General features: G+C 36.6%; 3 protein-coding genes across 5 annotated transcripts; 2 read left to right on the top strand and 1 right to left on the bottom strand.

The window, feature by feature from the left end:
- Nucleotides 1-367: 367 nt before the first annotated feature.
- On the bottom strand, nt 368-8553 carry sri (sorcin). Its single transcript, XM_058747882.1, has 8 exons — nt 8383-8553; nt 4307-4375; nt 4021-4090; nt 3853-3896; nt 3573-3720; nt 2621-2734; nt 1952-2010; nt 368-965 (listed from the first exon to the last, which is right to left on the bottom strand). The coding sequence occupies exons 1-8, from the start codon at nt 8419-8421 to the stop codon at nt 939-941; spliced, it is 570 nt and encodes a 189-aa protein (XP_058603865.1). The 5' UTR covers nt 8422-8553; the 3' UTR covers nt 368-938.
- A 1148-nt stretch (nt 8554-9701) lies between these two features.
- Nucleotides 9702-17517, top strand: nt5c3a (5'-nucleotidase, cytosolic IIIA). Of its 3 annotated transcripts, none has more exons than XM_058748075.1 (9): nt 9702-10049; nt 14227-14325; nt 14549-14618; nt 15639-15685; nt 15783-15868; nt 15953-16042; nt 16220-16382; nt 16496-16696; nt 16778-17517. In XM_058748075.1, exons 1-9 carry the CDS (start codon nt 9912-9914, stop codon nt 16877-16879), a joined length of 996 nt encoding a protein of 331 aa, XP_058604058.1. In that variant the 5' UTR covers nt 9702-9911; the 3' UTR covers nt 16880-17517. The 3 variants fall into 3 exon arrangements, with proteins under 3 accessions (XP_058604058.1, XP_058604060.1, XP_058604059.1); XM_058748077.1 differs by lacking the exon at nt 9702-10049 and adding an exon at nt 10659-10710; XM_058748076.1 differs by lacking the exon at nt 9702-10049 and adding an exon at nt 11823-13256.
- A 2800-nt stretch (nt 17518-20317) lies between these two features.
- On the top strand, nt 20318-26245 carry si:ch73-341k19.1 (uncharacterized). The gene is made up of 7 exons (XM_058747574.1): nt 20318-20498; nt 21911-22079; nt 22209-22843; nt 23206-23374; nt 23549-24060; nt 24419-24587; nt 24934-26245. The coding sequence occupies exons 1-7, from the start codon at nt 20487-20489 to the stop codon at nt 25974-25976; spliced, it is 2709 nt and encodes a 902-aa protein (XP_058603557.1). The 5' UTR covers nt 20318-20486; the 3' UTR covers nt 25977-26245.
- Nucleotides 26246-26445: the final 200 nt, after the last annotated feature.

Below are 26445 nucleotides of genomic sequence, written 5' to 3'. Positions count from 1 at the left end.
CATTCACAGTCCAATAAGTTGATTTTGAGACATAAACAAATTTTTTGTGGGTTTGCATTCTGGAACTGAGACTAACCGGTCTGTCAAACCGCTTGTTGGAAAAGAGAACTACATGAAGTTTTCTAAAAGTGCACTCAGTATTAAGAAATGCACATAACCAATTGTAATACACAGAAGAAAGAAATCTCAGAACAAAACTCACACATTCATATCTGTGTGCACATTTAGTTTGTGTAAAGAACTTGTCACACAAGATGTAACTACTGGAAGATAAGTGTTCTGTAAGTGAAAATATACTCTAACAGATCTCACTGACATTTCAAACAGCCATTGCACGCAGAGTCAAAAAGTAAAGCAGACACAAGTGTCAAGAATTCTTTGGCATATATAATAAAACATTTTACTTCCAGTTAATAGCACTCACACATGGATCTGAAGTTTGGCACGCCTCATATTAATAAAGTATTCATTACTGACCGTGTCAAATTAAGACAAATGAATTAGAGGTATATACGCTGACAAGACTCCATAGGTGGGATGCGGTTTATGGTGATATACTATAATATTTCCGCTGTAATCTGCTAAATGTGACTGTAAGGCATTAGGATATTATAAACATTAATATAATGGATTTATGTATAGCTGCTTTGATACAATAACTTGAGATAGAATATATGTTAAATTTTGAGTGAATAGACTATAAATGTCATTGGTGTAGAGGCATTCCATACTTAGTCACATGAATAATGCAATAGTGCAATTGCAAACAATATTGTTTAAACGTACGTTTTATATTGTATAAGTACTACAATATTGTCAAAGTATGATATGAAAGCACATGTAAGTAAATTGTTTAAAAAAAAGTTATAAAAATGAAAACTAAAGTATACTCTTTTTTTTTTTATTCGCGGATCTTTGCATGAACCCAGAGGCTTCTCTCAGATGCTCATGGTGCACTGGATGAACTGTGAAAAGAGATGCAAAAAAGAAATTAATCTATACCAGGAAGACCTTTAAAAGGAATCATTTTACACATCTACATTACCTAATGGCAGATAATCAAAAGTAATTATTTATGTTTAAAATAAAACAATGGCAGCAGCAATAGGATAAATGAAACCAATGTTCAATAAATATTAACATTAATAAATCAATCAATTCCTCTACTAAGTCATTTTGCAAAGCAGCACAATTTGTGTCTCAGGGCACAGATTAACTGTTGCTGGGTGAGCAATGTTCAAAATATAAACACTATAATGTTATAAACTGCACAAATTCACATATTAGAGGCTTATATTAAAAATGCATTTTAAAACTATAAATTCAACTTAATATCTGCATGAATAGTATGTTTTAAATAATATTTGATCTTTGACTATTTTTTTTTTTTTCTTAATAATGGGTGCGCTTTTGTCCCACACTGTGTGCAACAGCAGTATCTGTGGACTATGGTCTGTGGGAATCGCCCCCACCCCCCCCATTCATTGACCACATCCTTTTCATAAAATACGTTGTCCCTCAAATGCCCACCAGCAAACCTACAGTCCATTTTGCACACCTGATTTTGCACATCAGCAGTTTAGGGACCACATAAACAATTAAGTAGAGCTGGTGAATAATGTATAAATTTGAGCCTTGCAATGTTTTATTCCTACCAACAGCATATTATTAGTATACAGCTTTACCATGATTATATCACATCAGAATAGTCTTTCTGTGGTCCCCCATCCAGTGAGTTACTACTGTAACTGAGGCCCATTATTAGCCTTTCTAATGATTATTTAAGAATACCTATTTAGCCTTCTGTTTTATTTGAACTATCACATGTTGATTTACAGATTACATTGTACTGAAATTATTTTGAAAAAAATAAATAAATAATTACATTCTCTTGCACCAAGTAACAGTTTTTCTTCAGTATATTATGTTCTGTAATGTTTTGAGGACTTACATCATCATATTGAAATGTCGCCACTCCCTGTTGTGCCTGGTCCCTCTTTCTGAACACATCTGATCATGAGACATTACAATTTTTCACTTAATTAGTTCAGTCAAGTTAATTAATCAATCACTTAATTTAAACAATGCTGGTGAAAGTCAGATTATCATTAGGGTAATCTGGAACACCTAAAATTTGAATTAAAAAAAAAAAAAAAATTCACATGCATTGACGGCCCTGAAGAAAAAAACTATCTTGACCATTCCAGAGAGCTGTCATTGTTGGTTAGAAGTGTGGAGATGACAATAAATTTCCAAAGTGTGTAAAATGAATAAGTAAATAAAAATTTGTTCCAGATTACACTAAAGCCTGTTGCACATACTCTATGAGTATATGTGCTATTACAGATTATTTCAGCACTAACAACAGGAAATTAGAAAAGTGTTTAAAAGTCAACACTCTGCAGGTTTACGCTCTATTTAAGGGTTGTCCTTCTATTCGTGTGCATACATTTTTATTTCCATTATTTAAGAAAATATTCCGAGTAAATAACTTCATTTTGTCTGTTAAACAGAAAACTCACATGGTATGTGGAACAGGCATCATTCAACCTAATAGTTCACTAAATGGAAAGCAATCGGAATTTAAAGAGACAAAATCATCACGATTTTTCATACTTACCAGTCAAGCTCCTCAGTTTGACACAGCAAGCGACATAATCATCAAATGAGATCTTCCCATTAGAGCTGTAACGCTTAATTATGCAGTTCATGGCCTGAGGACTCAGCCTGTACCCTGCACACATGACACACCATGACCTTCAAAAACACATTAATACAGTTTATTCACATTCCATTTAAACCTCTTGCCACTAATTAGCCAGATGGAAATCAAATTGCATCCATACTGTTTTTACCCTGGTTTGCATTCTTACATTTATGCATTTATCAGACACTTTTATCCAAAGCGACTTGACACTGCATTCAAGTTACAGTTTTTTACTTTTTTTTATCAGCTCTTGCTTTCCCTGGGAATCGAACCCATGATCTTGGCGTTGCTAGTGCCATGTTCCACTATTTGAGCTACAGGAAAGCATTCAGATATTCCTACAGATATCCCATTCTGTCTTTTTATTCATTTATCCACAGCCCTGCTAAAGGAAGTCCTCGGATCTAGCAGTTGTATAAAAAATTGGGCTGATGTATTCAGACATCATAACCTTATCACACATTAACTAAAGTCTTTATGAAAATACCATTACAATAGATTTGCTATATGATCATTTAGAGCATGACTTGGCTGCATTGTCACTTCTTTTCAAATGCTCTCTGTTCAGCTCAAAGAATATGGACACTTTCATTTAGGGACCAATTCTCACTATTACTAGTTGCATATTAGCATGCAAAATATTAGCATATTGGCTGTTTATTAGTACTTATGGAGCACATATTAAATGTCTCATTCTACATGACCATATTTTAGTTCCCTTAATCCTGCCCCATACCTAAACTTAACAACTACCTTACTACTTATTAATAAGCAGCAAATGGGGAGTTTATTTCTGCCAAAGTAGTAGTTAATAGTTAATTAATGAGAATTGGTCCTCAAACTAACATCTCATAAGAAGTTTTACCCATAGAGGACATGGCTTGGCTCATCTCCTGTGGGTCAACTGTTCCACTCGCGTCCCTGTCAATGCTCATGAAGTGCTGCTTCCAGCCACTGAGCACCGCCCACAACTCCTTAAACTCATTGAAACCCATCGAGCAAGACATGTCTCTCTGATGAAAAACTAAGTTAGGGAAAAAAGTTCAAGTAATGGACACAATTGATTCAGAACCAGGGTCGGCATAGTAGTAAGGTCTAATACATCCAGTGTTGAAAATCAATACGTCCGTGAGTGAGAAGGATACATCAAGCATGCTAATCATCAGTCTACAAGTCTCAATGTTGAAAGCTGCAAGACAAAGATGGACTGTTACAAACCTGCAAAGTCATAAATCTACAAATACTTTCAGTTTACAATTATGGGAAATTCTGTACATTCTGCACCTCTATTAAATTAAGACAAACATTCTTACGTCTGTAGCCACCAGAGAAGTTGGCCTGAGTCAAACAAGTCTGAAGTTCCTCTGCAGATACCTGGCCATCCTAGACAAAAACACATACCTCTATTAATCAATAACTCTATAATATTCATATTAGAGAAAAATGCATTTATGATTGTTCAGCAGAATGAAACAAGGAGTAGCATGTAATGAATTTAAACTTTCTGTGAGAAAGACTGATGTGTATAGGCTACTCTATGGAATCTCAGCAGAATTTATATGCAATAACTTTTAAAGAGAAAATGAAACGCCCTCTTACTTGACCAGCGACTGCAGTGAAGTATCCATACAGAGGGTCCTGCTGCTGTCCAGGGAATCCACCTGGATACTACAGAAGATCGGGGAAGGAGCTGATTTTAGTGCCATTATAAATTGTGGTAACAGGGAGAGGCACATTCTTATTAGAGAGAATGTCAAATTGAAATGCATATTTCTGCTATACGTTTAATTTGTATACCTTTTGTATTTTGTATACACACACACAAAAACTGGTACAGTAAAAACCTGTTAATTGTTTGACTTTAAGTTGCCTTACCATGGTGAAAATCTGTTAATGGTTGAACATTACATTACATATAATTTTACTGTAAAATGCTGTCAAAATTATGTTTTTTAGCAAGTTACAGCAATGATTTACTGTATAATTTAAGTTGACACACAGTAAAAAGGTAATTCCCAGAAGTCCCTATATGTAATGCACTACATATGACGCTTTATTAAACATAGTCTTCTTATATATATTTTTTTAATATATTAATTTCATGTAATTAATGTTTATTGCAATGGTGTTGTAGCATTTGGACCAATCAGACACACAATTTTTCATTTGATTTAACAAATGAAATTAGTTATTAGATTAACAAATAAATCACAGACCCCTCACCCAATACACATACTTAGGTGCCCCTATGTCTGTGGACGCCTCCAGGCCCCCCCGGTGCCATGGCAACCCATCAGATAACACTAGTTTTATTGCTCAAAGGAATGCAAATGGCCGAGCAACACTCACTTCATATCCCCTTTAGGAAAAAGACATTATGCCATAAAATGGACTCTTCTCTAATTAATTCATAGAAAAACCTTTCTTTGAATGAGCACACATATCATTAGGTCATTGTGTATATTATTACTGTTCTTGTATATGTTTTTGTGTATTGTATACCGTTTTATGCATGCTTATAATAGATCACTAGTTAATATCACTCTAACTGTAACATGTTTGGTCTCTATCAATTCGTCTCCGGATGATCTAATTGAGAGTGAATATTACATGTTGATACCTATGCAACATATGAATGTCCTAAGAATCTTTAATAGTTTGTATATCAATGTCCAATCCAACCCCTTTGCAAATTACCATGCTCTGAGACAAAGGGCCATAAACCCCCCCAGTATTTCCAAACTCCCGCTTGGAAATTCAGCCTTTCTCATTGGTCAAGCCAATCCTGAGAGGTGTGACTCTTTGCAGACCTTAAAGAGCTCTGCTAAAAATCCCGGACTGCTGCCCGTGTGGAGAGCCTGAGCCGGTACCGGCGTGCCCGGTGGGCTCCAACATATCTCAGTTTTGCGGTTCTGTTAGATCCTAGAAGGATGTGAGCTAGAACTCTTCTGAAACTAAGTTTTGCGCCAGGCCTTGTGGCCTTGACTTTCCATTCAACCAAAGCTCCTCGGACCTCAGAACACATAATAACATCTTGTGGAATTCATCACTCTTCAACCCGGAAGAACTTGATCGCGAGTCCAAAACCTTGAAACCATCAAGACTTGTCATCCGAGACTGCATTCCAGACACACGTCAACAGCCGTGGAAGTGCAAGTATGGTACATCTAACTAAACTAAACAGAGATTTAGTATAAGTTGTAGACCCCATTATAAACGGCGCTGATGGTTTAACTCAGGTGGTTAACTGACTCTTTCCATAACTGCATTCTGTTTTCTCTAATGGCTTCATTCATCCACTTTAGCTCCCCTTTTGTATATACACGTGAGTGTATGTTTGTTTGTTTGTTTGTTTAGATTAGTTATGCGTGTTAGCGTTTAGTTAATAAAAGTTGTGTGCACAAATTACATGAGTTTCTGGTTCTGCCTTGCTAATGTCCCTTTACGATTTTGACCCTCGCTACATGCTCTAATGCATTAATACTTAAGAAAGTATTTTCTGTGGCCACGAAAATATCCTTTCTTAGAGTTGATTTGAAATTGCACTGAATGGTCACTGGACAACCAGATCAGTTGCTGGCAATTTGATTCTGCGACAGTTATCACTGTCAGCCGATATAAATAATTGTAATTAATCATAATTAATTGTAATTATTTATATACAATTCCCTTTTAAGCTAATTTGCTACAGTGTAATAATGTCATGTGTGTTACTCTGATGGCATTTTGTCTTTGTGTGTTTGACCCTGTGCACTGTGCATACTATATATTTGAGAATCGGCAATGGCTTATGGTCAGGCCACTTAAGATGCAACTTCATCATGTAGTTGTCATCAATCATCTTGTGGTTGTGTTTATTCTGGCGTTTTCCCCTTCGGGGTGGTTTCAGTTGTGTTTTTGTTTATTTTGTAATTTGTTAATAAAGAAAATTCCTTTTGCCAGCAATTGAGTCTTCGTTCCTCATTACCCGTGACAGTAGTTGTCTATTTGGTCCCACTTTATATTAGGAGGCCTTAACTACTATGTACTTACATTTGAATCAATTATTTGGTACAATGCACTTCTTGTGTACAAACATGTTTACATTGTACTTATAGGTATTTTTAAAAATACCTATATGTAGTTACCAAACCTGTCCCTAACCTTACCCGTATCCCACCTCAATAGCAGCAATAGTGTTTTGCAATACAGTATGAACACAATAAGTACATTGTACTTATTTTTTAATGTAAGTACATAGTAGTTAAGGCCACCTAATATAAAGTGTGACCGTCTATTTTACCAACTGCATTTTAACATTATATCACTTTATAAAATATCAATATGCCATCCCGTAATACTTGAACCACTGTTCACTGTCACCACATTTTTACAGTGAATATTTATTTATCTTTAATTTTTTAATTGTAGTGATTAAATAACCCTGAACATGACTGAAATTCAATGAACTTAAAATATGGAAGTCAAGTACCAGCAACTGTTTGGTTACCAACATTCTTAAAAATATCTTCTTTTGTGTTGAAAGAAGAAAGAAACTTTTGAAACATCTCGAGGGTGAGTAAACGATGACAGAATTTTCGTTTTTGGGTGAACGATCCCTTTAAGACTGAAGACAAGCTCTGAGTTTACATCATGCAAATAGTACTATAATGTACACAGTACATCACACTTATTCTAGGTTCAGTTTGTGTCTACATAACTTTTGTTTACAGGTCAACACAAAGTGTGTGTGTGTGTGTGTATATATATATATATATATATAAAGTTAAATAGTTAAAAACAAAAACATTTACTTATTTATAAAGCATGTGATAAAAGAAAGCCTTCGAGCAAGAACCTTTTCATATTGTACTTCTTCATAATTTATAGTAGAGAAGCAGAGAAACCAAAATTATGTGAGCATAAAGTTGAATATAGGAGGAACTGATATACACAATTGATTGTATAAACTCAAACACCATTATTCAGTGAACATTCGCTACTTTGTGCTTTCCTGATGATTTAACCGGTTTTACACCCACCAATTATTAATACTTTAGCTGGTACTTTTATTTTGAAGTTAAGTATTTGTAGGAAGGGCCATCTAGAGATACACTACAGTAACGTTACAATCCTAGGCACAGCACTGCACATTTTGTATGGCTTTTTTAATTAACACAGTAAATGCATACCACAAGCTCCATTAAGAGAGAGCTCCAGGAAATGGACGGAGTGCTTCAGATAAGAGAAACATATAAAATGCGCAATGCTGTGGGTCAGGACTAGTATGAAAAAAAAAAAAACCCCACTGACCTAACAGTCGTGTCTCAATAATCTGACACACCCAGTTCTGGTCAAGGGTTGCTGTACTAATCTGCTGATTAAAACCAGGTGTGTTTTGTAAACCAGAGGTAGGCAGACCAGCAACAATTAAATACCATATTTATTCTACCACCCTTCAGGAGAGCTTTAAACGCCACAAAACATACTATCACTTTCCATTTCCACCGCGCACTGGCTTAAGCTCAAGCCATTCACCATGTGGCAACTTAAACAACATTAAACAAACTCATGGTCACACTATGTTAGAATAAGCGCGAGATTGTTTAACATCAGGCTTTACAAAACGTCCTGTCTAAAATGTTCATGTACAGCGAGTGAATTCATATAATTAACAGAAAACTGATCAATCATACCCCGCCAGCAGCCGGTGCACCGTATCCCTGGAAATTCATTGTAACAGAGCGATTTCTTCTGGCGATTGCCCAAAACCGGATAAGTCGTTGCTTAAATGTGAGATTTTAAACTCCACCCTCTTCCGTGATGGGAGTGGCAAACAAACGAATGCTTTTTGTTTTAGTTTTAGTTTTCCTACGAGAGTAAGATGATCTGGCTTGCACTATGGTAGTAAAACGAACCAAACAATAAATCCATTCTTTTGTCTTTACTCAACGCTGAAATGGATTTTAAAGCCTAGGAGCGAATGAAACTATTGCTTTTGGAAAATGTTTGACTGTTCAGAGCATAGACATCTATGGTTCAGAGTATACCGCGACACCTGCTGTCAAATGAGTGAAAATGCAGTTATTTGCGATATAAACAAATCTCTGTAACACTTTATTTTAAGGTGTACTTACTATTATAATAACAATAAATTATGCATAATTACATGCAAATTACCCCAAGACAAACCCTAATCTAACCATTGGCATAACCACATATACATGTATATGTAGGTTAGTTAATATTACTCAGTACTTAAACGTATAATTACACTGTAACAAGGACACCTTAAAATAAAGTGTAACACAAATCTCTGTACAATGTGCAATACTTTATATTTAGATGATCATATTATCTTTATTAAATAGGTTGTGCATTGAAAAATTAGATGGCCTACTTGTGTAATTGAGTGAATTAGTTTTATTTATAAGTGTTTTAATAACTTAAAATAGAAAAGCTGTTAGTAATACTTTAAATTAGGGAACACTATTCACTATTAACTAGTTGCTTATTAATATGCATACTACTAGCATATTGGCTGCTTATTAGTAAATATAAAGCACATAGTACCTTATTATTCATGACACTATACCTAAACATAACTACTACAGTTTACTGAGGGAAAACTCTTTTTTTTCTTTTCTTTTTTTTTTCTTTTTATTGTGGAATATTGTGTTTTTGTTATCTTAACTGAAAGAACTGTATGTAGGCCTATTTTTTTTTAGGATAACATTTTATTTACATGAATATTAATCCAGAAAACAATTTTGTTCTGCCTGTAGATTTACAACAGCTACCAACAACAACTATGTCCCAGAATTCGGAGGCTAAAATAAAGTTATTTTAATTTCATGTTGATGGTGGGATGAATATCATTTTGGTATGACAGAGAATAATAAGCATGCAGTAAACGATTACAATCCTGCAGAAAAAAAACAGAAAAAAGAAAGTGCGCCCTCTGGAGGCAACGGTGTCCAGTCGAGCGCACTGCATTGTGGTATATAGCCTGCTATGTAGTCTTCTCTTGTTGCATACTTCACATTTGGACAACCGTAGTGTATCATCCGGGAATTCTACGCATGCAGACCGTTCTAACAGTGGACATGATACATACTACATAGCGCAGAAACAGATAGAGAGTAGGGTGGCTGTGTGCCGGTCGGACACACCCCATAAACGTAGTGTCTGCGCGACAAGATTTGTTTTTACCCGGAGAGCGGACATGGACAGAAACGCTGTGGTTAAAGTCGGCGCGATGGCAAGCGCCACTATGTGCGCGCTGTTCGGCGGCGTCGTGTTCGCTCAGTACATTTTCACCAAGAAACAGAGAGCAGGAAAGAAAACCAAGATAATCGAAATGGTGAGCGCACATATTTTCCCATTTATGTAATGGCTTCCACACCCCGTTTACGCTGCGAGCGTGTAGCGCATAAAATGTGAACGTTCCCGAGTCTGTTAAGCTCCAGAAGTTGACAGCTGTCTTCGTTCAGTAAAACGGAAGTGTTCGCGCTGAAGTGGGCCCCGGCGCGCGCCAGTACTGTCAACGTATATGGGATGTAGAGGTCATGCAGCGCTCTTGAGCTCCGTTTATTCAGAATAAATACAATATCATGTTTAGAGAGTAAATACAATATCATTGTGCAGTGTCCCACGTGTTCTTTCAATCTAAAATATTTGTATTGGCATTTATGAAGACGTTTATTTTTTTTATTAAGTTACTTGGTTGTTATCGAATGACATTAGATAGCAATATTATTCACTACAGGCTTAATGCCATACTAAATATATATATATATATATGTACAGGTTATTTTAGTATGGTGACCGTACAGCAGTTACTACACTGTTTAAATGATTTTGTAAATGTATTGCTTTAAATGTATTTTGCTAGAGAGGAGCTGGTTGTCATGGTAACTTTTGGTGCAACAGAGCTCATCCACTTTTTCAGCGGCTTTGGTACCAGAAACATTGTTTTCCTGAAGGGATGAGCTATGAACCAAATCAACCAGTCCAGCTATGAGGTAACGTTAAATTGCAGCATTAAAAACTTTGGTTTCAAGCGAAAAATTACTTGAAAAATGGACAAAAAGACGAGACGGTGTAACTTACGGCTTTAATGAGGGGATTTGCGAAAATTAAATGATTGATGGATTGTTGATTCAAAGACGTTGATAGTTTATAGAAAAGTAATTTTATGCATATATTCACAAACATTCAATTTGTTTGAGAGCGTACGGTAGTGAGGCGTTTTTTGTTATGATTTGCTTTGTTTTGGTTTTCGGGTTGGTGGAGGTGGCTTTAATCAAAAGCATATCATTAACAACCTTGTAGCTCACAGTAGGCCTTTTTTTATGTCGGTTAATTTATTGTTCAAAATCAATATCTTTATAGAGAAAATGGGATTTTTGTCAAATGTTGCACTATAGAATGGTTGGTGAACACGGGGCAACTTTTGTGAGCAATGTTGCTTGTATCACCCATAGACTGTATAAAAACAGGTTTCACCTGGTTGCACATTGATGGCAAAATTGCTCAAATTTGCCCTGTGTCATCAGCCTAAGTCAGCATCACCCTGGTTTCCTCAGCAAAAAAAGTAAATAGGATTTTTCCATTGGTTTTGAGATCATTGCAGAAAGTAATATCTATAGTACTATTTAGCCACCAGCCTTTTTCAAGACTTGTACAGTAAAAGCTTAAAAAATTACAAGTGGGGTATTACAGATGTATTTAATTTACAAGATGTATTTAACCACAGACCACATTGCGGCCGTTTAACAAAATAAAAACATTGACTTTGGGACAATGGAACCAGAATTTCAGAAATACTAATTCATTTCTGCTTTTTAAGGCTCATAAACAGTGCAGTGACCATAGATATCTATATGGAGATACCTCATTCAACTGCTCCATGAATGCCGCCTTGGAACGGTCAACATTTCAGACACTGCTCATTACTCTAACTAATCAATGAATTTTCATTGAAAATGGAACATGCTTGTAACAACCTGCTTGTAAGAGCCATACATATCTATGGTACAGTACTTCAACTTCAACTTCAACTTTTATTTATTTGTATAGCACATTTTAACGCAATTTTATTGCCCAAAGTGCTTCACAATTTAAAAGAAAGCATATACAAAGATTAAAACAATGACATCTGACATAATTAGTAAGAATAAACCACTTGATGAACCAACCCACATGTGACAAATACCCTTTATCGGGTGTTGTTCCTCTATGAAAGAACTCTACGAAGGTCTTTTCTCTACGAAAGCTAATGTAAAAAGATGAGTTTTCAACTGAGACTTAAAAACTTCTAAGGATGGAGCCTGGCGAATATGAAGTGGAAGACTATTCCACAATTTGGGAGCCACAACCATAAATGCTCTATCACCTTTAGACTTTTTTTTAGAACGAGGAACCGACAGTAACAGTTTATCTGCTGATCTCAGTGTCCTAGCTGATGTGTGGTACTCTAAAAGATTAGTGATATAACTTGGGGACATGTTATGAAGTACTCTGTACTCAGTACTCTGATGATTAGTAATGTTTATAAGAGTTGTAACTAATATTCTATTTTTATTGATGCAGAATTATCTGATAATCAAAATTCTGTGAAATACTTCTAAAGACTTTCAGATTAACGCAAACAGTGAAAATTGGATGTGTCAGACTCAGTATATTAAATCCATGTATTAGTAAAAGCATATATCTCCTGCTGTGTCATTAATGTTTATCAAACAACAAAAGACAAAGAGAAAAGCACTCACTGTTCTTTGACTGAATCACATTTGTGTCTTTAATAAGTGCCAATTGATTGTTTCAGTAACCATATTTCAGTTTTTACCTTTGATAGGGTGGGGACACAATTGCAATGCACACAGAGATGTACATACAATGAAACAATCGATGTGTGATGTTTAAAGATATTCCCCATCACTGGAATGTGTTGTGTCAGAAACACTGGCAAGTAACAGCATGACTCCCAAACCCTACGACTGTGGCTGTTACAGTTTGAGAGGTGGAACATATTTAGTGCTCTCAAATACATGAACCATAAAGAATCCAGCGGTGCAGTCAGTTTCACTCTGGAGATTTATCAAGGTTCTGCTTATAATTTCTCTTTCTTACATTGTGAAATACCTCAATGCAGAGTAGAGCTGTCAAACCCTGACCTCATTGAGCCACACAATCCACACATGCCAAACATTCAGACTCAAGGAGATAACTTTAGTCCTTCAGTCAGCATAATTTAGTTTATGTATATACACAATATACTGTTTGACTTCCTTTTTTTAAGGTTGATATTTAGTGTTAAAAAACACTCCAAACTGCACCTGTGCTTCATCTTTCATTACCAAATTTTTTTGGATGTGTTGTTTGTTTTTGTTTGTTTGTGTGTGTACTTAAAATGGCTGTTTGTGTCATGTGGTTCCCTGTGGGGGTTTAGATTATGGGGTCTTATCAATTTTGTGGCAACGCCCCCTGTGTGCCAGGACTATATAAGTGTGTGTCAGACAAGAAACATTTTCTTCTGTGTTTGACACAACGCCTGGAAGAGGAAAAGGTACGCTTACATGCTATTAATACATATGTTTATATACTTGTGTCACACGGTAAATGTTTATGGGGTCAGCATTATGTGATAAAAGTCTGTCTTCACTATGACCATTTATTTGATGTGTGGATGTTCTTGCATGCTTGTCATTTGGATCAGAACAAACTCAGCAGCAAAATTGGCATGTTTTACTCAAAAGTACCTCTTGCAGTGGTCATTATGGTTGACTATAAGTGTTCGTTGTAGTACTTCTTGAATGGGTTGTTCAGCATTTCTCTGGGAGAGTTTGGTAAACTTAAAATTAGTTTCAAAACCTGTACAATCATTATCTTCTTCGGCCTTGTAAATATGAGGGATCTGATTACCATCTGGAAGGCATGAGATGGGGGTAGGGGTAGATCACAAGTACATCCAGTGTACTCGGGGTATGTTGTCCACTGTATTTTTGGAATAGAGACGAGGAGGGACTCAACCTTCACAGTGACAAATGACATGTCAACACTGTCAGAATTACAGTTACAAACCTATATTAAACCTGTTTACCTGTATACAGAAACCAGTCTCTAAGATATATTTATATTGCAGTCAAAGCATGAACACATTAATTATAATACAAAAAAAGGCTTTCGAAACATTAGAATGCATTACAGAACATTTAAATAATTATGAATTTGATTTTTAAATCATAATTCTGTAATAATTTGGTTATTACAGAATTGTAACTCAGAGATGTAAGTTGTAAAGTTTTACCTTTGATATATCACAGTCATTTTCTTCCGCCTCAGTGGATTTCTTCCATAAGACTCAAGCTAATATCTTTTTCTCCTTTACTGGTGAGAGACTTCGGCGTCTGCCCTCTTCTGGCTCCTCCCTCTCTGCAGTGATATCAGCACAGCATTAAGGAGAGGGGAGGGAATAATTAAGCATGCCACTGAACCGCTTAATCTCATTGGTTCTTTCTGTATTTGTGTTTCTGCAGATGCCAGAATTTGAGAAGAGCACAGTTCACATCAGAGACCCTGAGAGGGTGGAGCAGATTATCTGCAGTCTCATTAAAGGTGGAGCATCGAAACTGCAGGTACAAACACCGTCTCCTCCCTGTGCTTTATTAGGCCATCTGTCTATCATACAACTGCTGTCACATTACTAGTGTTATGCACTGAATAAAAACACACTTGTTGTGTTAACATGGTCACTATTCACTATTGCTTTATAATGCTGATGTATTAGTCTGTGACTAGGTCTAATGACTCATGGTGTCCACCTTGGATCTGCTGACTGACTCTCCTTCTGTTCTTCAGATCATCACAGATTTTGATATGACGTTAAGCAAGTTTGCTGTCAATGGAAAACGTTGCCCAACATGTCATAGTGAGTAAAAAAAAAATAGCCCATTTTTATCATCATTTTATTTTGCAACAAAGAGCACAACAATTTAGTCAATAAACAAAATATTCTAAGAGGGTTACTATACATGAAATAAATGATATCTTAAAAGTATAACACCATAGAAGACTCTTACAAGCAATTCAATTTTGTAAGAGTTTTTTTGTTTTGTTTTAGTATTGGAACAGTGAAGACAAAATTGCTCTGTTGGCTGTGGAGTCTAGACATTTGCAAATATGATGAAAAGATGAATATGAAACAAAACTACAGAATGTCACATTTTATTATTAGCCGTTTCAACACATACATGTTTTACCAAATAAAAAGAACAGCACTTTTAGAGTTCATCCCAATCATTGATGTGAGCATAAGTATTGGGACAGTTGAACATAAGGCAGATATAAAAGATTAAAAGCTATTATTTAGTGTGTTCCTGCCTCTTGTTTCCATATTTGGTCATGTTCCTGTCCTTGTTTAGTGTGATTATTAGTTAAGTGTTGTCCAGCTGTGTTTTAGTTATTATCAGTAATTGTCATGTGTATTTAGTTCCTGCCTGTTTAGTTAGTTGTCGTCTGGTCTACTCGTTATTCCCCGGTGTTCCTGTCTGTGTGAACCTTGCCTTGTCTTGCCCTGTCCTGATGTCACCATTAAAGACTATTATTTTGAAGTTACTCCTCGTCTCCGTGTTCCTCGTTCCTCCCTGCTGTGTGCACCATGACACATATTCATCTTTTAATCATATTTGTAAATGTCTTGAATCCACAGCCAACAGAGCAATTTTGTCTTTACTGTTCCAATACTTTTGGAGGGCACTGTATATATGTCAACATTTTTCTTGATAATAGGAGGGTATTTTCTTTTATGTTACAATTTATGGATGTCCAATTTCGCAATAACCTGTTCTGTCGGGATATAAATTTTGATGACACTGAATTGACTGATAAATTTTTTTAAATCACACTAAAACATATCAGATCCTGTGATCTGTACATTTTGCTTTTTCAGATATTATTGACAACTGCAAGCTGGTGACAGAAGAATGTAGAAAGAAGGTATATAATTTTCTTTAGTTTTTCTTCAATAAAACGTGAGTGTATAAAAGTTTGTATAAAGTTGTATGATTTACATGCTAAAAATTTTATTTTCCAGCTGCTTCAACTAAAGGAGACGTATTATCCAATAGAGATTGACCCACATCTGACCATGGAGGAGAAATATCCATTTATGGTGGAGTGGTGAGTGACCACACATGCAAATAAACACACATGAAATCATCTTTCAGAATGCTTTGTTAAACAAATTTGGTCTATTTTCCTCAGGTATTTTAAGTCTCACACGTTATTGGTAGAACAGAGATTGCAGAAGGGCAAACTTCCAGAGGTGGTGAGAGAGTCGGATGTCTGTCTAAGGTACGAACATTTCCACTCACATCAAGAGGTTTTCACAACTTTCACTCTGAATACCAAATAAACTTGCATTAGAATTGCAGCAGCTGTGGTATCATTTTACTACACCAAAAGCACTATTAATCTCCTAAAGATGTTGCCGGATCTGATCTTTAGCATGTGTTTGGTCGCATGTGACAGGGAAGGGTACGAGCAGTTCTTTGACAGGCTGCACCAGCACAACGTTCCTATGTTCATTTTTTCCGCCGGCCTGGGAGATGTGCTGGAGGAAATTATCAGACAAGCTGGCGTCTACCACACCAACGTCAAAGTTGTGTCCAACTTCATGGACTTTGATGATAATGTGAGTCTCAAAGCTTTTATAAATATCACCGGTTTGTCTTACTCTTAAACACAGCTTTAATTGAGCTCAGTGATGATCATCTGGCAATCAGGATCTTCTGTATTGTCTTGCAGGGGGTTCTGAAAGGCTTTAAAGGAGAGCTGATCCATGTTTACAACAAGCATGACGGTGCCCTGAGGAACACAGAGTATTTCAAACAGCTGAAGGACAATGGAAACATTATTCTGCTAGGAGACTCTCTCGGTGATCTCACCATGGCAGATGGTGTGCCCAACATAGAGAACATGCTCAAAATCGGCTTTCTTAATGATAAGGTACTGATTTCTTTTCTCATTGCTCAAAACAGGACAGTTGTTTAGTTCATTTCACTGATAAGGTTTTGTTGTATTTCACAGGTAGAGGATCAGTTAGAAAAGTATATGGACTCTTACGATATAGTTCTGGTGAGGGATGAAACACTTGAAGTGCCTAATTCCATACTACAGAAGATCTTATAATAGACACCGCAGAGCCACCGGCCCACAGCACAGCCTGCGAGGAAAAGACTCAAATTCCAGGATGTTCAGAGTCACCTGGATAATTCCAGCACTGAGGCCAGCCTTCATCTGTCGACATGCCTCACATGTTCACAGGCCATACACACTTCACCCTTTGACCTTTTTAAAGTTGTATCCTCTCATCATAATGAACTATTTTAATAAACACATACACCTGGGATCTCGGTGTAAATTAATATCAAAAGAAAAATACATAATTTGCATATTGGTTAAATTATTGTTTGTAGTACTTTTTGATATGGAAATATGTGTGTTCAGTGTTTGCAATAAAAGTTGGGACTGTGAAGAGTACAAAGCCCAACTGACATATCACATTCATCATCATTCTTAAAATGATGTGCACTTTGTAAAGTCTGAAGAACTGTCAAAGTTCTCATGGAAATTTGTATTTCATGCAGGCTGCATGCACTGATCAACATTAAAGCAATACTGTAACTTGCTTCAAAAGCCATGATGTTTCATGTATTGTGTGCTTTGTCCTGTGAGAATGTTTTAGCATAAATTAACAACCTTTTGATGTTAACGTTTGCACAACCTCTTGATTACCTGAGGTAGGCAATAAAGTTTTTTTCTCTGGAGTGTTTGATTCTATGAAATTATGTGTGAATGAATAAGAAAGATATATACAAAGTTGGCAACAAGTGCAGGTGACTATTTGACTTTTTCTTAAAGAGAAATCCCGACCTGTTTGTCAGGAAGGCTGAACACATGGTCTGTATAAAGTTTGAAAAAACTTAATTTTATCTGTTATGCTTTCAAGGTTTGAAATGTGTCTGAATTTGGAATATGTTCCCTGAAAATTCTAGTACCTCCAAACGTCTCGAGTCTGTCCAGTGTTGGGGAAATTTACTTTTAAAAGTAACGCATTACAATGTTGCATTACTCTATAAAAATAAAAAAAAAGGTACTTAATTGCATTACTTAGTTGCTTTTTGTAAAGTAATGCGTTATGTTACTTTTGTTTCACTTTTTATCAGCTGGGCTGGGCTTGCTTATGTATTTAAAAAAAGAAAGAAGTAATTTTTGGCAAATGTAAAGGCCCTTTTTCACACCAAAAGTAAAATTAATAAGCCTCAGCCTGAAGGAAATGCCTCTGCACCTCACTCTCAATTTTTCAACACGAGGACAGGAGAAATGTCAGTGAATAAATGGGAAAACAAAGTAACATGCAATACTTATTTTAAAAAGTATCTCAGATATTTTCTTGTAAATTTAAAAGTACATTACTTTACTAGTTACTTGAAAAAGTAGGCCTAATCTGATTACGTTACTCGCGTTACGTAATGCGTTACCCACAACACTGACCATAAACCTAACATATTTGTTCACAGTGACAATTTATTCAGTTTACATTATGCCATTAGGTCTAATGTCTAATGCTTTAGTGTTTTCCCACTCAAATTAGAGCAAAGTACATCTATTTGTCCTTCATTGTGTGAAATACTGAACATGAAATTGTATCTCCATGGGCCTTCCTTTTTTTCTTTCTTGTCTGTAGTTACAGTGCTAGTTGTGACCTGCCTTTGAAAATCAGACTGACATGCAAACAAAATGACAGGCAATTATCAACACTCTCTGCAGGTTCTGACAATTGTCCAATAAGCAAACAATGTATATGGTAAACGAAACAATTTATTATTCAGAAGTTTCTTTCTTGTACTCCTCCATCCACCAGTTCGTTAAAATTGACTCAATGGCTATAAGTGATAGAGACTTACACTTTTCACATTCTGGTTCTAAGTTCATTTTTTACTCAAGACAGTTTGGACAATTAATGCTCTCCCTCACAGTTTGTAACTAGCAGTCTCAGAAAGAAAGAAAAAATACATAAATGATGAATTTGTCAGTGACATTCAGTGTGATTTCTTCCATCATGCTGTACATCTGGTTCTGCACTCTAGTCTGCCACTGTTTTGTGCTTTTTGCACACTGGAGGTCACGCTTAAAGCCCTGAGATTCGCCAGATACATTTATGTCTGCTCTTTCAAATTCTTCAAATTCATCTTGCTTCTCTGCCAAAGAGAGTTCTGCAAAAATGAAATGAGACGAGTTGACGTAAATGTGTCTATATCACGCCTCTATTGCTGGCTTGTGGCATGGGAATTTTTTAGTACTGTGTACCAAAACTGCATCACGAAGGCCATCCCCAAAGTTTCCAGTGGTGGCAAGTTTCTTGTCTCCCATGCATGTCATTGGATATTTTGCTCAAGGTCTCTCTGACCTTGTCTGACCTCTCTAACTGCATGACACAAAATGGATTAAGGGATTATTTCTGTTCTTTCCTGACGTGTTGCTTGCATTGTTGCCCCCTACAACTGGAAAGGTCACACCCAAGACTGTTAACCATAGCCAGGATGCACTCATGAGAGAGGTCTAAGCTGGAGTATTCAATGCTTTGAATCCCCTTAGTGACAGTTTGCTTTAATTTCTCACCTATTAGCAGAATAGACTCTTCACATGTTAACATGTGAATAAATAGGACACATGCCTTCCTCTAACAGTTATGTCACTATTACTGTAATAGCTATTATAGTACAGGCTGATTGGACCAGTCATTACTTGCACCTTGGCTACTAAACTCTAATTGGGCCAGAAAAACTTTCAAATATACACTGATTAATTGGCTACTTTTTTATTTTAAGGTGGGAAGGTGGCTTTTACAGTCATATAACCAATTGTATGTGAGCGAAGCAGGGTGTTTTGACAAGAAATCATAAGCAAAAACAGTCATAGTTTATTGTATCACTATCACACGTTTTCATTTGTGTATCTTTTATATTTTCTCCAACATCCAAAGCATAGCCTACCTATAGGCCTACAGAACAGTGCATAAAACAGATGCATAAGGAAAAAGTCACCAATCAGCTGCATAGAGAACTCCATGTGTTCATTTTAAAACCATTACATGGGTTCTGCCAGCCAGGTTGCCAAGTCTGTAATTTTACCATGGAATTAAGATACGAAGCACCTAAAAGGTGCTATTATTTTTCAACCACAACATGTCGGACAGAAGCACTGCGTCTCAATCCAAAAGAAACATGCACTTCGGCCAATTCTTCAGCGATTGTATCGAAATATTTTACCTATTTTATATGCTACCATGTTAAAACTGAGCAAGATGATGATGAGACTTGCTGATGAAAGATTTTTGGGAGGAAGCAGCACTGGTAGGAACCCTTTGAGCTCCTGCAAACTCCTTTATGACAACAGACTGTTTTTATGATTAATACTAATCTACACAGTCAAAATATAATGCATAATAGTGACTATAAAATATGTATTTTTGGTATGGGGGCATATTTCGAGGGTAGGGTTACTGGGTTAGCTTTGGTACTCAGATCTGGCAACCCTTGCTGCCGGTGTTGGGCGCTCGCGCATAATCAGTGACGTACAAGACGAAGGGAAAATAGGAAAGGAAGGGCATAAAAAGTTGAAACGGAACGCGGTTATTGGCTTCAAAAAGACTCTCAGTGAACGAGAGCGTTTCATTCACTTAAACCACCAATTCGTTCACATCAGAAAGAGGAGACACAAGGACACAGATAGCATGTCGATGATTGTAAGGAGACTGTTTTTACGTTTTGGCTAATTGGTGTTACTTTGTTAGCTGCCTGGTTAGTTACTAAATATTAGCTGCACGATTTCGCGTGAAATATTATTAGTTTGCATTAACTAGCTATTTAGTGCGCATACATATTTGTCCCTTTAGCCGTGGAACCAGTGGTGACAACAGTAGCTTATACCTTTCTAGGCACATTCTAATTCTGTTTAAAGCAGGCATCCTCAAATCTGGCCCACTCCTGCAGAGTTTAGCTCTAACCCTAATCAAACACACCTGAGCATGCTCATCAGAGTCTTCAAGATCATTAGAAAATCACAGGTAGGTGAGTTTGATCAGGGTTGGAGCTAAACTCTGCAGCAGATTGGCCCTCCACGGAAAGATTTGAGGAACCCTGGTTTAAAACTATAGTTTATCAAGTCCCAATCTAGTTATCTTGCTAGATTAGATTTATATGCGGGTCAAAGAAGATAAGGGGGTTTCAGTCATCAAAACAATAAAAGTTTAATACAGTTTTTCCATTAGTATCTATCTATCTATAGTAGTCAACATTTGAAGTGGATCAAAACCTTTCATCAAAGTTGTCCTAAAACCAAAACAATACCCAGTCTTGTTTTTGGACAACTTTGATGAAAGGTTTTGATCCACTTCAAATGTTGACTACTCATTCATTCATTCATTCATTCATTCATTCATTCATTCCTTTTTTTAAAACACAATTATTTACAGAAAAAAATCTGATTCAGTTTAACAGTTTGTATACAAACAAAACAAAAAACAAAACATCTTGTCAGGCATATTTAGAACAAGAATTGTTATATGACAAAGACTTTATTTAAGGATCACAGTGCGACCCCAAAATACTAATTAATTGTCATTTTAAATCTTTACCAATCTTGACCACTATCCTTCAAACCATTAGATTTTACCCATTTGTCAGGAATACGTTTTTAATCACACACATTATATATATATATATATATATATATATCAAATGATGTAGTATGATCACTTATTCATTTATATAAGTACAGGTCAGAATATGTTGTTTCATTTTTACATGAAGATATCTTTAATGCTGAATAACAATGGAACATTATTTCACCCATATTTTAACATTTATTTCCACAAAAGTTATTTGAAGCATTAAAGTAGACACTTTAGTTGCATTTAATATGCTTTCTGTGTATATATATTTTAAAAAACAAAATCACTTTTGTAAATTGAATTTGGCTACCAAAATGGGATGTCTTGTCTTTGACCCATTCATGGATTTATGTGCACATACATAATGTAGCTTAAGTAAAAAAATTTTAGTAAAATGGGAAACAATTGTATTATAGTGAAGAGAATGCATTTTGGGTTATAGTTATATTCCCTAACTAACACTTAGAATATTCTCGTCTATTCAGCACATCACAATTAAGCAGAAAGGACAGGAGCCTCGACCGCGACGCTGCCATGCAGACGCTACTTTATTCACATGCCCCTTCTGCACTACTGACGTATGTAAGCCAAGACAGTACCATCAAATAATGACCCATATAGCTGGCCATAAACTTAGAGCAGTTGAATATGGAGGTGAGTGTGTGAGCATAAAGTTTCTTTGGTTTCTTTTCTCTCTTCTCTTTTTTTTTTTTTTTTTTTACATCATCCATTATGCTTGGTCAATATTGTGCTTATACAAATGTGCTCAAACCTCTGTTTTAGATCATGTTATATACAGCTGTAACATTGGCTGTGGCAAAAAGGCCAGACATTTTCACTGCTGCCAGTGTCCCAAGACTTACTTCAATAAAGGTGCCATAAAAAAGCATCTTTGCAGCGCTCATCCAATAGCTACTTGCACTCCAGAACCACAACCTGTAAGTCACCCACTACAAGAAGCTCCTTCACAGCTACGACCAGCATCTCATCCACCACCAGAACCTCCTTCACAGCAACCAGAACCTCATCCACCACCAAAACCTCCTTCACAGCTACGACCAGCATCTCATCCACCACCAGAACCTCCTTCACAGCAACCAGAACCTCATCCACCACCAAAACCTCCTTCACAGCTACGACCAGCATCTCATCCACCACCAGAACCTCCTTCACAGCTACGACCAGCATCTCATCCACCACCAGAACCTCCTGCACAGCAACCAGAACCTCATCCACCACCAAAACCTCCTTCACAGCTACGACCAGCATCTCATCCACCACCAGAACCTCCTTCACAGCTACGACCAGCATCTCAACCACAAGAACTTGATTTTCAGCAAGCAGCACCTGACCCACAAGAATTAGCAGCTTCTCCAGCGATTGAGAAAAAGCAAATCTCTATTCAGGTTCCTCGTAGGGTAAGCCTGAATTCTAAAAATTGAAATACATTGAGCTGAATGACTATCTAGCGTTAAGTATTATTGGTTAACCTTAGCTTGCTATTTAGTGCATCTAGCTATTTGTCGCTTTAGCTATGAAACCAATGGTGATAGTGGTAACATGCATTTAAAAATTCAAAGACTTATCCAGTCTAACCTTAGCTAGTTATCTAAGCTGGAGTTCTAGGCACGTCATGATGTAACTTGTTGAAATAATCTATTGGTTAAATTAATCAGTTTAGTATAAATATGAAGCAATGGTAATATACATTGAGGAAATATATTTTAGACTAAAATGTATAGACTCTTGAGTGTAATTGACATATTTCTTGTCTATTCAGCACATCACAGTTAAGCAGAAAGGGCAAGCACCTCGACCGCGACGCTGCCATGCAGACGCTACTTTATTCACATGCCCCTTCTGCACTACTGACGTATGTAAGCCAAGACAGTACCATCAAATAATGACCCATATAGCTGGCCATAAACTGAGAGCAGTTGAATATGGAGGTGAGTGTGTGAGCATAAAGTTTCTTTGGTAACACTTTGTAATAATGTGGGAAGAGAACAAACATGGGTTACGAATGTTATGAATGAAACTGTTAGGAACAGTAAAATAAAATACAGCATTAATTTATTCTTTGTCAATGATGGGCTTATACAAATGTGCTAAAATCTCTTTAGATTATGTCATATACAGCTGTAACGTTGGCTGTGAAAAAAAGGCCAGACATTTTCACTGCTGCCAGTGTCCCAAGACTTACATCAATAAAGGTGCCATAAAAAAGCATCTTTGCAGCGCTCATCCAATAGCTACTTGCACTCCAGAACCACAACCTGTAAGTCATCCACCACCAGAACCTCCTTCACAGCTACGACCAGCATCTCATCCACCACCAGAACCTCCTTCACAGCAACCAGAACCTCATCCACCACCAAAACCTCCTTCACAGCTACGACCAGCATCTCATCCACCACCAGAACCTCCTTCACAGCAACCAGAACCTCATCCACCACCAAAACCTCCTTCACAGCTACGACCAGCATCTCATCCACCACCAGAACCTCCTTCACAGCTACGACCAGCATCTCAACCACAAGAACTTGATTTGCAGCAAGCAGCACCTGATCCACAAGAATTAGCAGCTTCTCCAGCGATTGAGAAAAAGCAAATCTCTATTCAGGTTCCTCGTAGGGTAAGCCTGAATTCTAAAAATTGAAATACATTGAGCTGAATGACTATCTAGTGTTAAGTATTATTGGTTAACCTTAGCTTGCTATTTAGTGCATCTAGCTATTTGTCGCTTTAGCTATGAAACCAATGGTGATAGTGGTAACATGCATTTAAAAATTCAAAGACTTATCCAGTCTAACCTTAGCTAGTTATCTAAGCTGGAGTTCTAGGCACGTCATGATGTAACTTATTGAAATAATCAATTAGTTAAATTAGTTTAGTATAAATATGAAGCAATGGTAATATACATTGAGGAAATATATTTTAGACTAAAATGTATAGACTCTTGAGTGTAATTGACATATTTCTTGTCTATTCAGCACATCACAGTTAAGCAGAAAGGGCAAGCACCTCGACCGCGACGCTGCCATGCAGACGCTACTTTATTCACATGCCCCTTCTGCACTACTGACGTATGTAAGCCAAGACAGTACCATCAAATAATGACCCATATAGCTGGCCATAAACTGAGAGCAGTTGAATATGGAGGTGAGTGTGTGAGCATAAAGTTTCTTTGGTAACACTTTGTAATAATGTGGTAATAGTTAACATGTTATAAACAATGAACAAATACTTTTACAGTATTCATTGGTTAAACTGAAACGGTTAAAATGAAAAGTTGTATACTATATATTTACACTGGGTAATCTATTATGAGCTAAGTAACATTAATTCTGTAAAAGCAAAAAAATGTTCATTGTTAATTTATGTTAATGTACATTGACTAATGTTAAAAAAAGAAGTTTATTAGAAAGTAATATCTTTTTTTTTTTTTTCTCTTCAGTTAAAGACATTATGCAGGGAAATGTCTACTAACATGTGTTTTTATTTTTAGATCATGTTATATACAGCTGTAACATTGGCTGTGGTAAAAAGGCCAGACATTTTCACTGCTGCAAGTGTCCCAAGACTTACTTCAATAAAAGTGACCTAAAAAGGCATCTTCACGGTGCTCATCCCATAGCTCCAGAAACACCTTCTTTACAGCCACCAGCACCTGGTCTATTACCAGCTCATCCAGTGATGGCTCAAAGAAAGAAAATCTCAGCGCAGTGTCCTCACTGTGGGCTCAGTCTTAATTCTAAAAATTTAAAGAAACACATTGAGCGGAAGCATCATGAAGCCTTGCATACCGTAACTTCAGTTCTACCAGCACAGTGTGTTGACAAAAAGAATGGACTATTTGTTGTTTTAGAATCATTTTATGGGCCCTGTACCCCCATTCATGTGGTCAAAAAATTTTGGGGTTCATCCCACAAGGTTAAGTGTGAAATGGATAATTGCAACAGTCGTGTTGAAGTGGCACAAAGGAGTGGACATTTGGTTGCACAATGTGTGCATCTAAGCTCAGTAGACTACACCTGTGCTGTTGCACCGAGTGAGGATTTATCAGAGCATTTGTTGACTGAGATGGTGGAGAGAAAATGGATTGGAGACATGAGGAAAAAACGATGCCTTAAGCTGCAAAATCAAGCTAAGCTTAAAGGTGCCACATTTACTAGCCTTGTTACCATTGGAGGCCCTGACTACATGTATTATATATCAATATATGAGCCAAAGGTGTCACATTACAGTAAACTGGGCAGAGTCTTGGTGGATTACAATGCCAAGACAAACACTTGGAACTGCCCTTGTGGCAAAGGTGGAAAATCATGCCTGCACAAAGGTATTGCAAAGTGGTGTCTCTATCAAATGAAGAAGCAGCTCTTCAAAAACCTGCTTGAAGCAGAGGAAGAAAATGAATCGGCGCAACTTGAGGATCTATCTAGCCAAAAATGGGGTGCCCAGCGACTAGTTGGGATAAGAAAAGCTGGGACATCTCAGCCCAAAAGAAAAACTGACTCTGACCCACAACGAACTGGCACTTCAAATCGGTGATTCTACGGATATCAGTGAACAAAGACAGCATGAATGTAAAATGAAGAAAATAAAAAGAAATCCAATGTCCAATTATTTAATTCTTGATGCTGGGAATGTAAATAAATTAACTGACAATTGAGAGAAGCTATAGTGATTTATTCTGGGGGAAAGAAGAGCATACAGAGACCATCGGCTTTTTAAAAACACATCACCATAACAGATCCAACGGTGATCCCCTTTGTGTTTTTCAGTTCATAGCAAAGCCCAACACACATTTAGAGTTGTTAATGGAGTTTTATTAAACTCATTATTTTTAAATAATTTATTTAAAATATAAAAGTTACAATATATAGCTTATAGTTTGTCTACAGTTTGAATGTAGGTGTTGGTAGGATTTTGTAGAAACATATCATATAAAAATATATACACTATATTATATTATTATATAATATTATATGCATAAAATATGTAATAAAAAAAATAAAAA

This window comes from Onychostoma macrolepis, chromosome 16, assembly GCF_012432095.1.
Source record: "Onychostoma macrolepis isolate SWU-2019 chromosome 16, ASM1243209v1, whole genome shotgun sequence".
NCBI classification, from domain to species: Eukaryota; Metazoa; Chordata; class Actinopteri; order Cypriniformes; family Cyprinidae; genus Onychostoma; species Onychostoma macrolepis.
The sequence above is the reverse complement of the archived record's forward strand: the minus strand, read 5'-3'. Positions and strand labels throughout refer to the sequence as shown.

Excerpts from the sequence above, each read along its gene's own strand:
- sri (XM_058747882.1), bottom strand. The coding sequence starts at position 8,421 with ATGAATTTCCAGGGATACGGTGCACCGGCTGCTGGCGGG. Across the intron at positions 3,721-3,852 it reads TGATGATTAGCATGCTTGAT|AGAGACATGTCTTGCTCGAT; the intron begins GTATCCTTCTCA and ends GTTTTTCATCAG. Across the intron at positions 966-1,951 it reads CGACATTTCAATATGATGAT|TTCATCCAGTGCACCATGAG; the intron begins GTAAGTCCTCAA and ends CTCTTTTCACAG.
- nt5c3a (XM_058748075.1), top strand. The coding sequence starts at position 9,912 with ATGGACAGAAACGCTGTGGTTAAAGTCGGCGCGATGGCAAGCGCCACT. Across the intron at positions 10,050-14,226 it reads AAACCAAGATAATCGAAATG|ATGCCAGAATTTGAGAAGAG; the intron begins GTGAGCGCACAT and ends GTGTTTCTGCAG. Across the intron at positions 16,383-16,495 it reads TCATGGACTTTGATGATAAT|GGGGTTCTGAAAGGCTTTAA; the intron begins GTGAGTCTCAAA and ends ATTGTCTTGCAG.
- si:ch73-341k19.1 (XM_058747574.1), top strand. Across the intron at positions 22,080-22,208 it reads TAGAGCAGTTGAATATGGAG|ATCATGTTATATACAGCTGT; the intron begins GTGAGTGTGTGA and ends CCTCTGTTTTAG. Across the intron at positions 24,061-24,418 it reads CTATTCAGGTTCCTCGTAGG|CACATCACAGTTAAGCAGAA; the intron begins GTAAGCCTGAAT and ends TTGTCTATTCAG.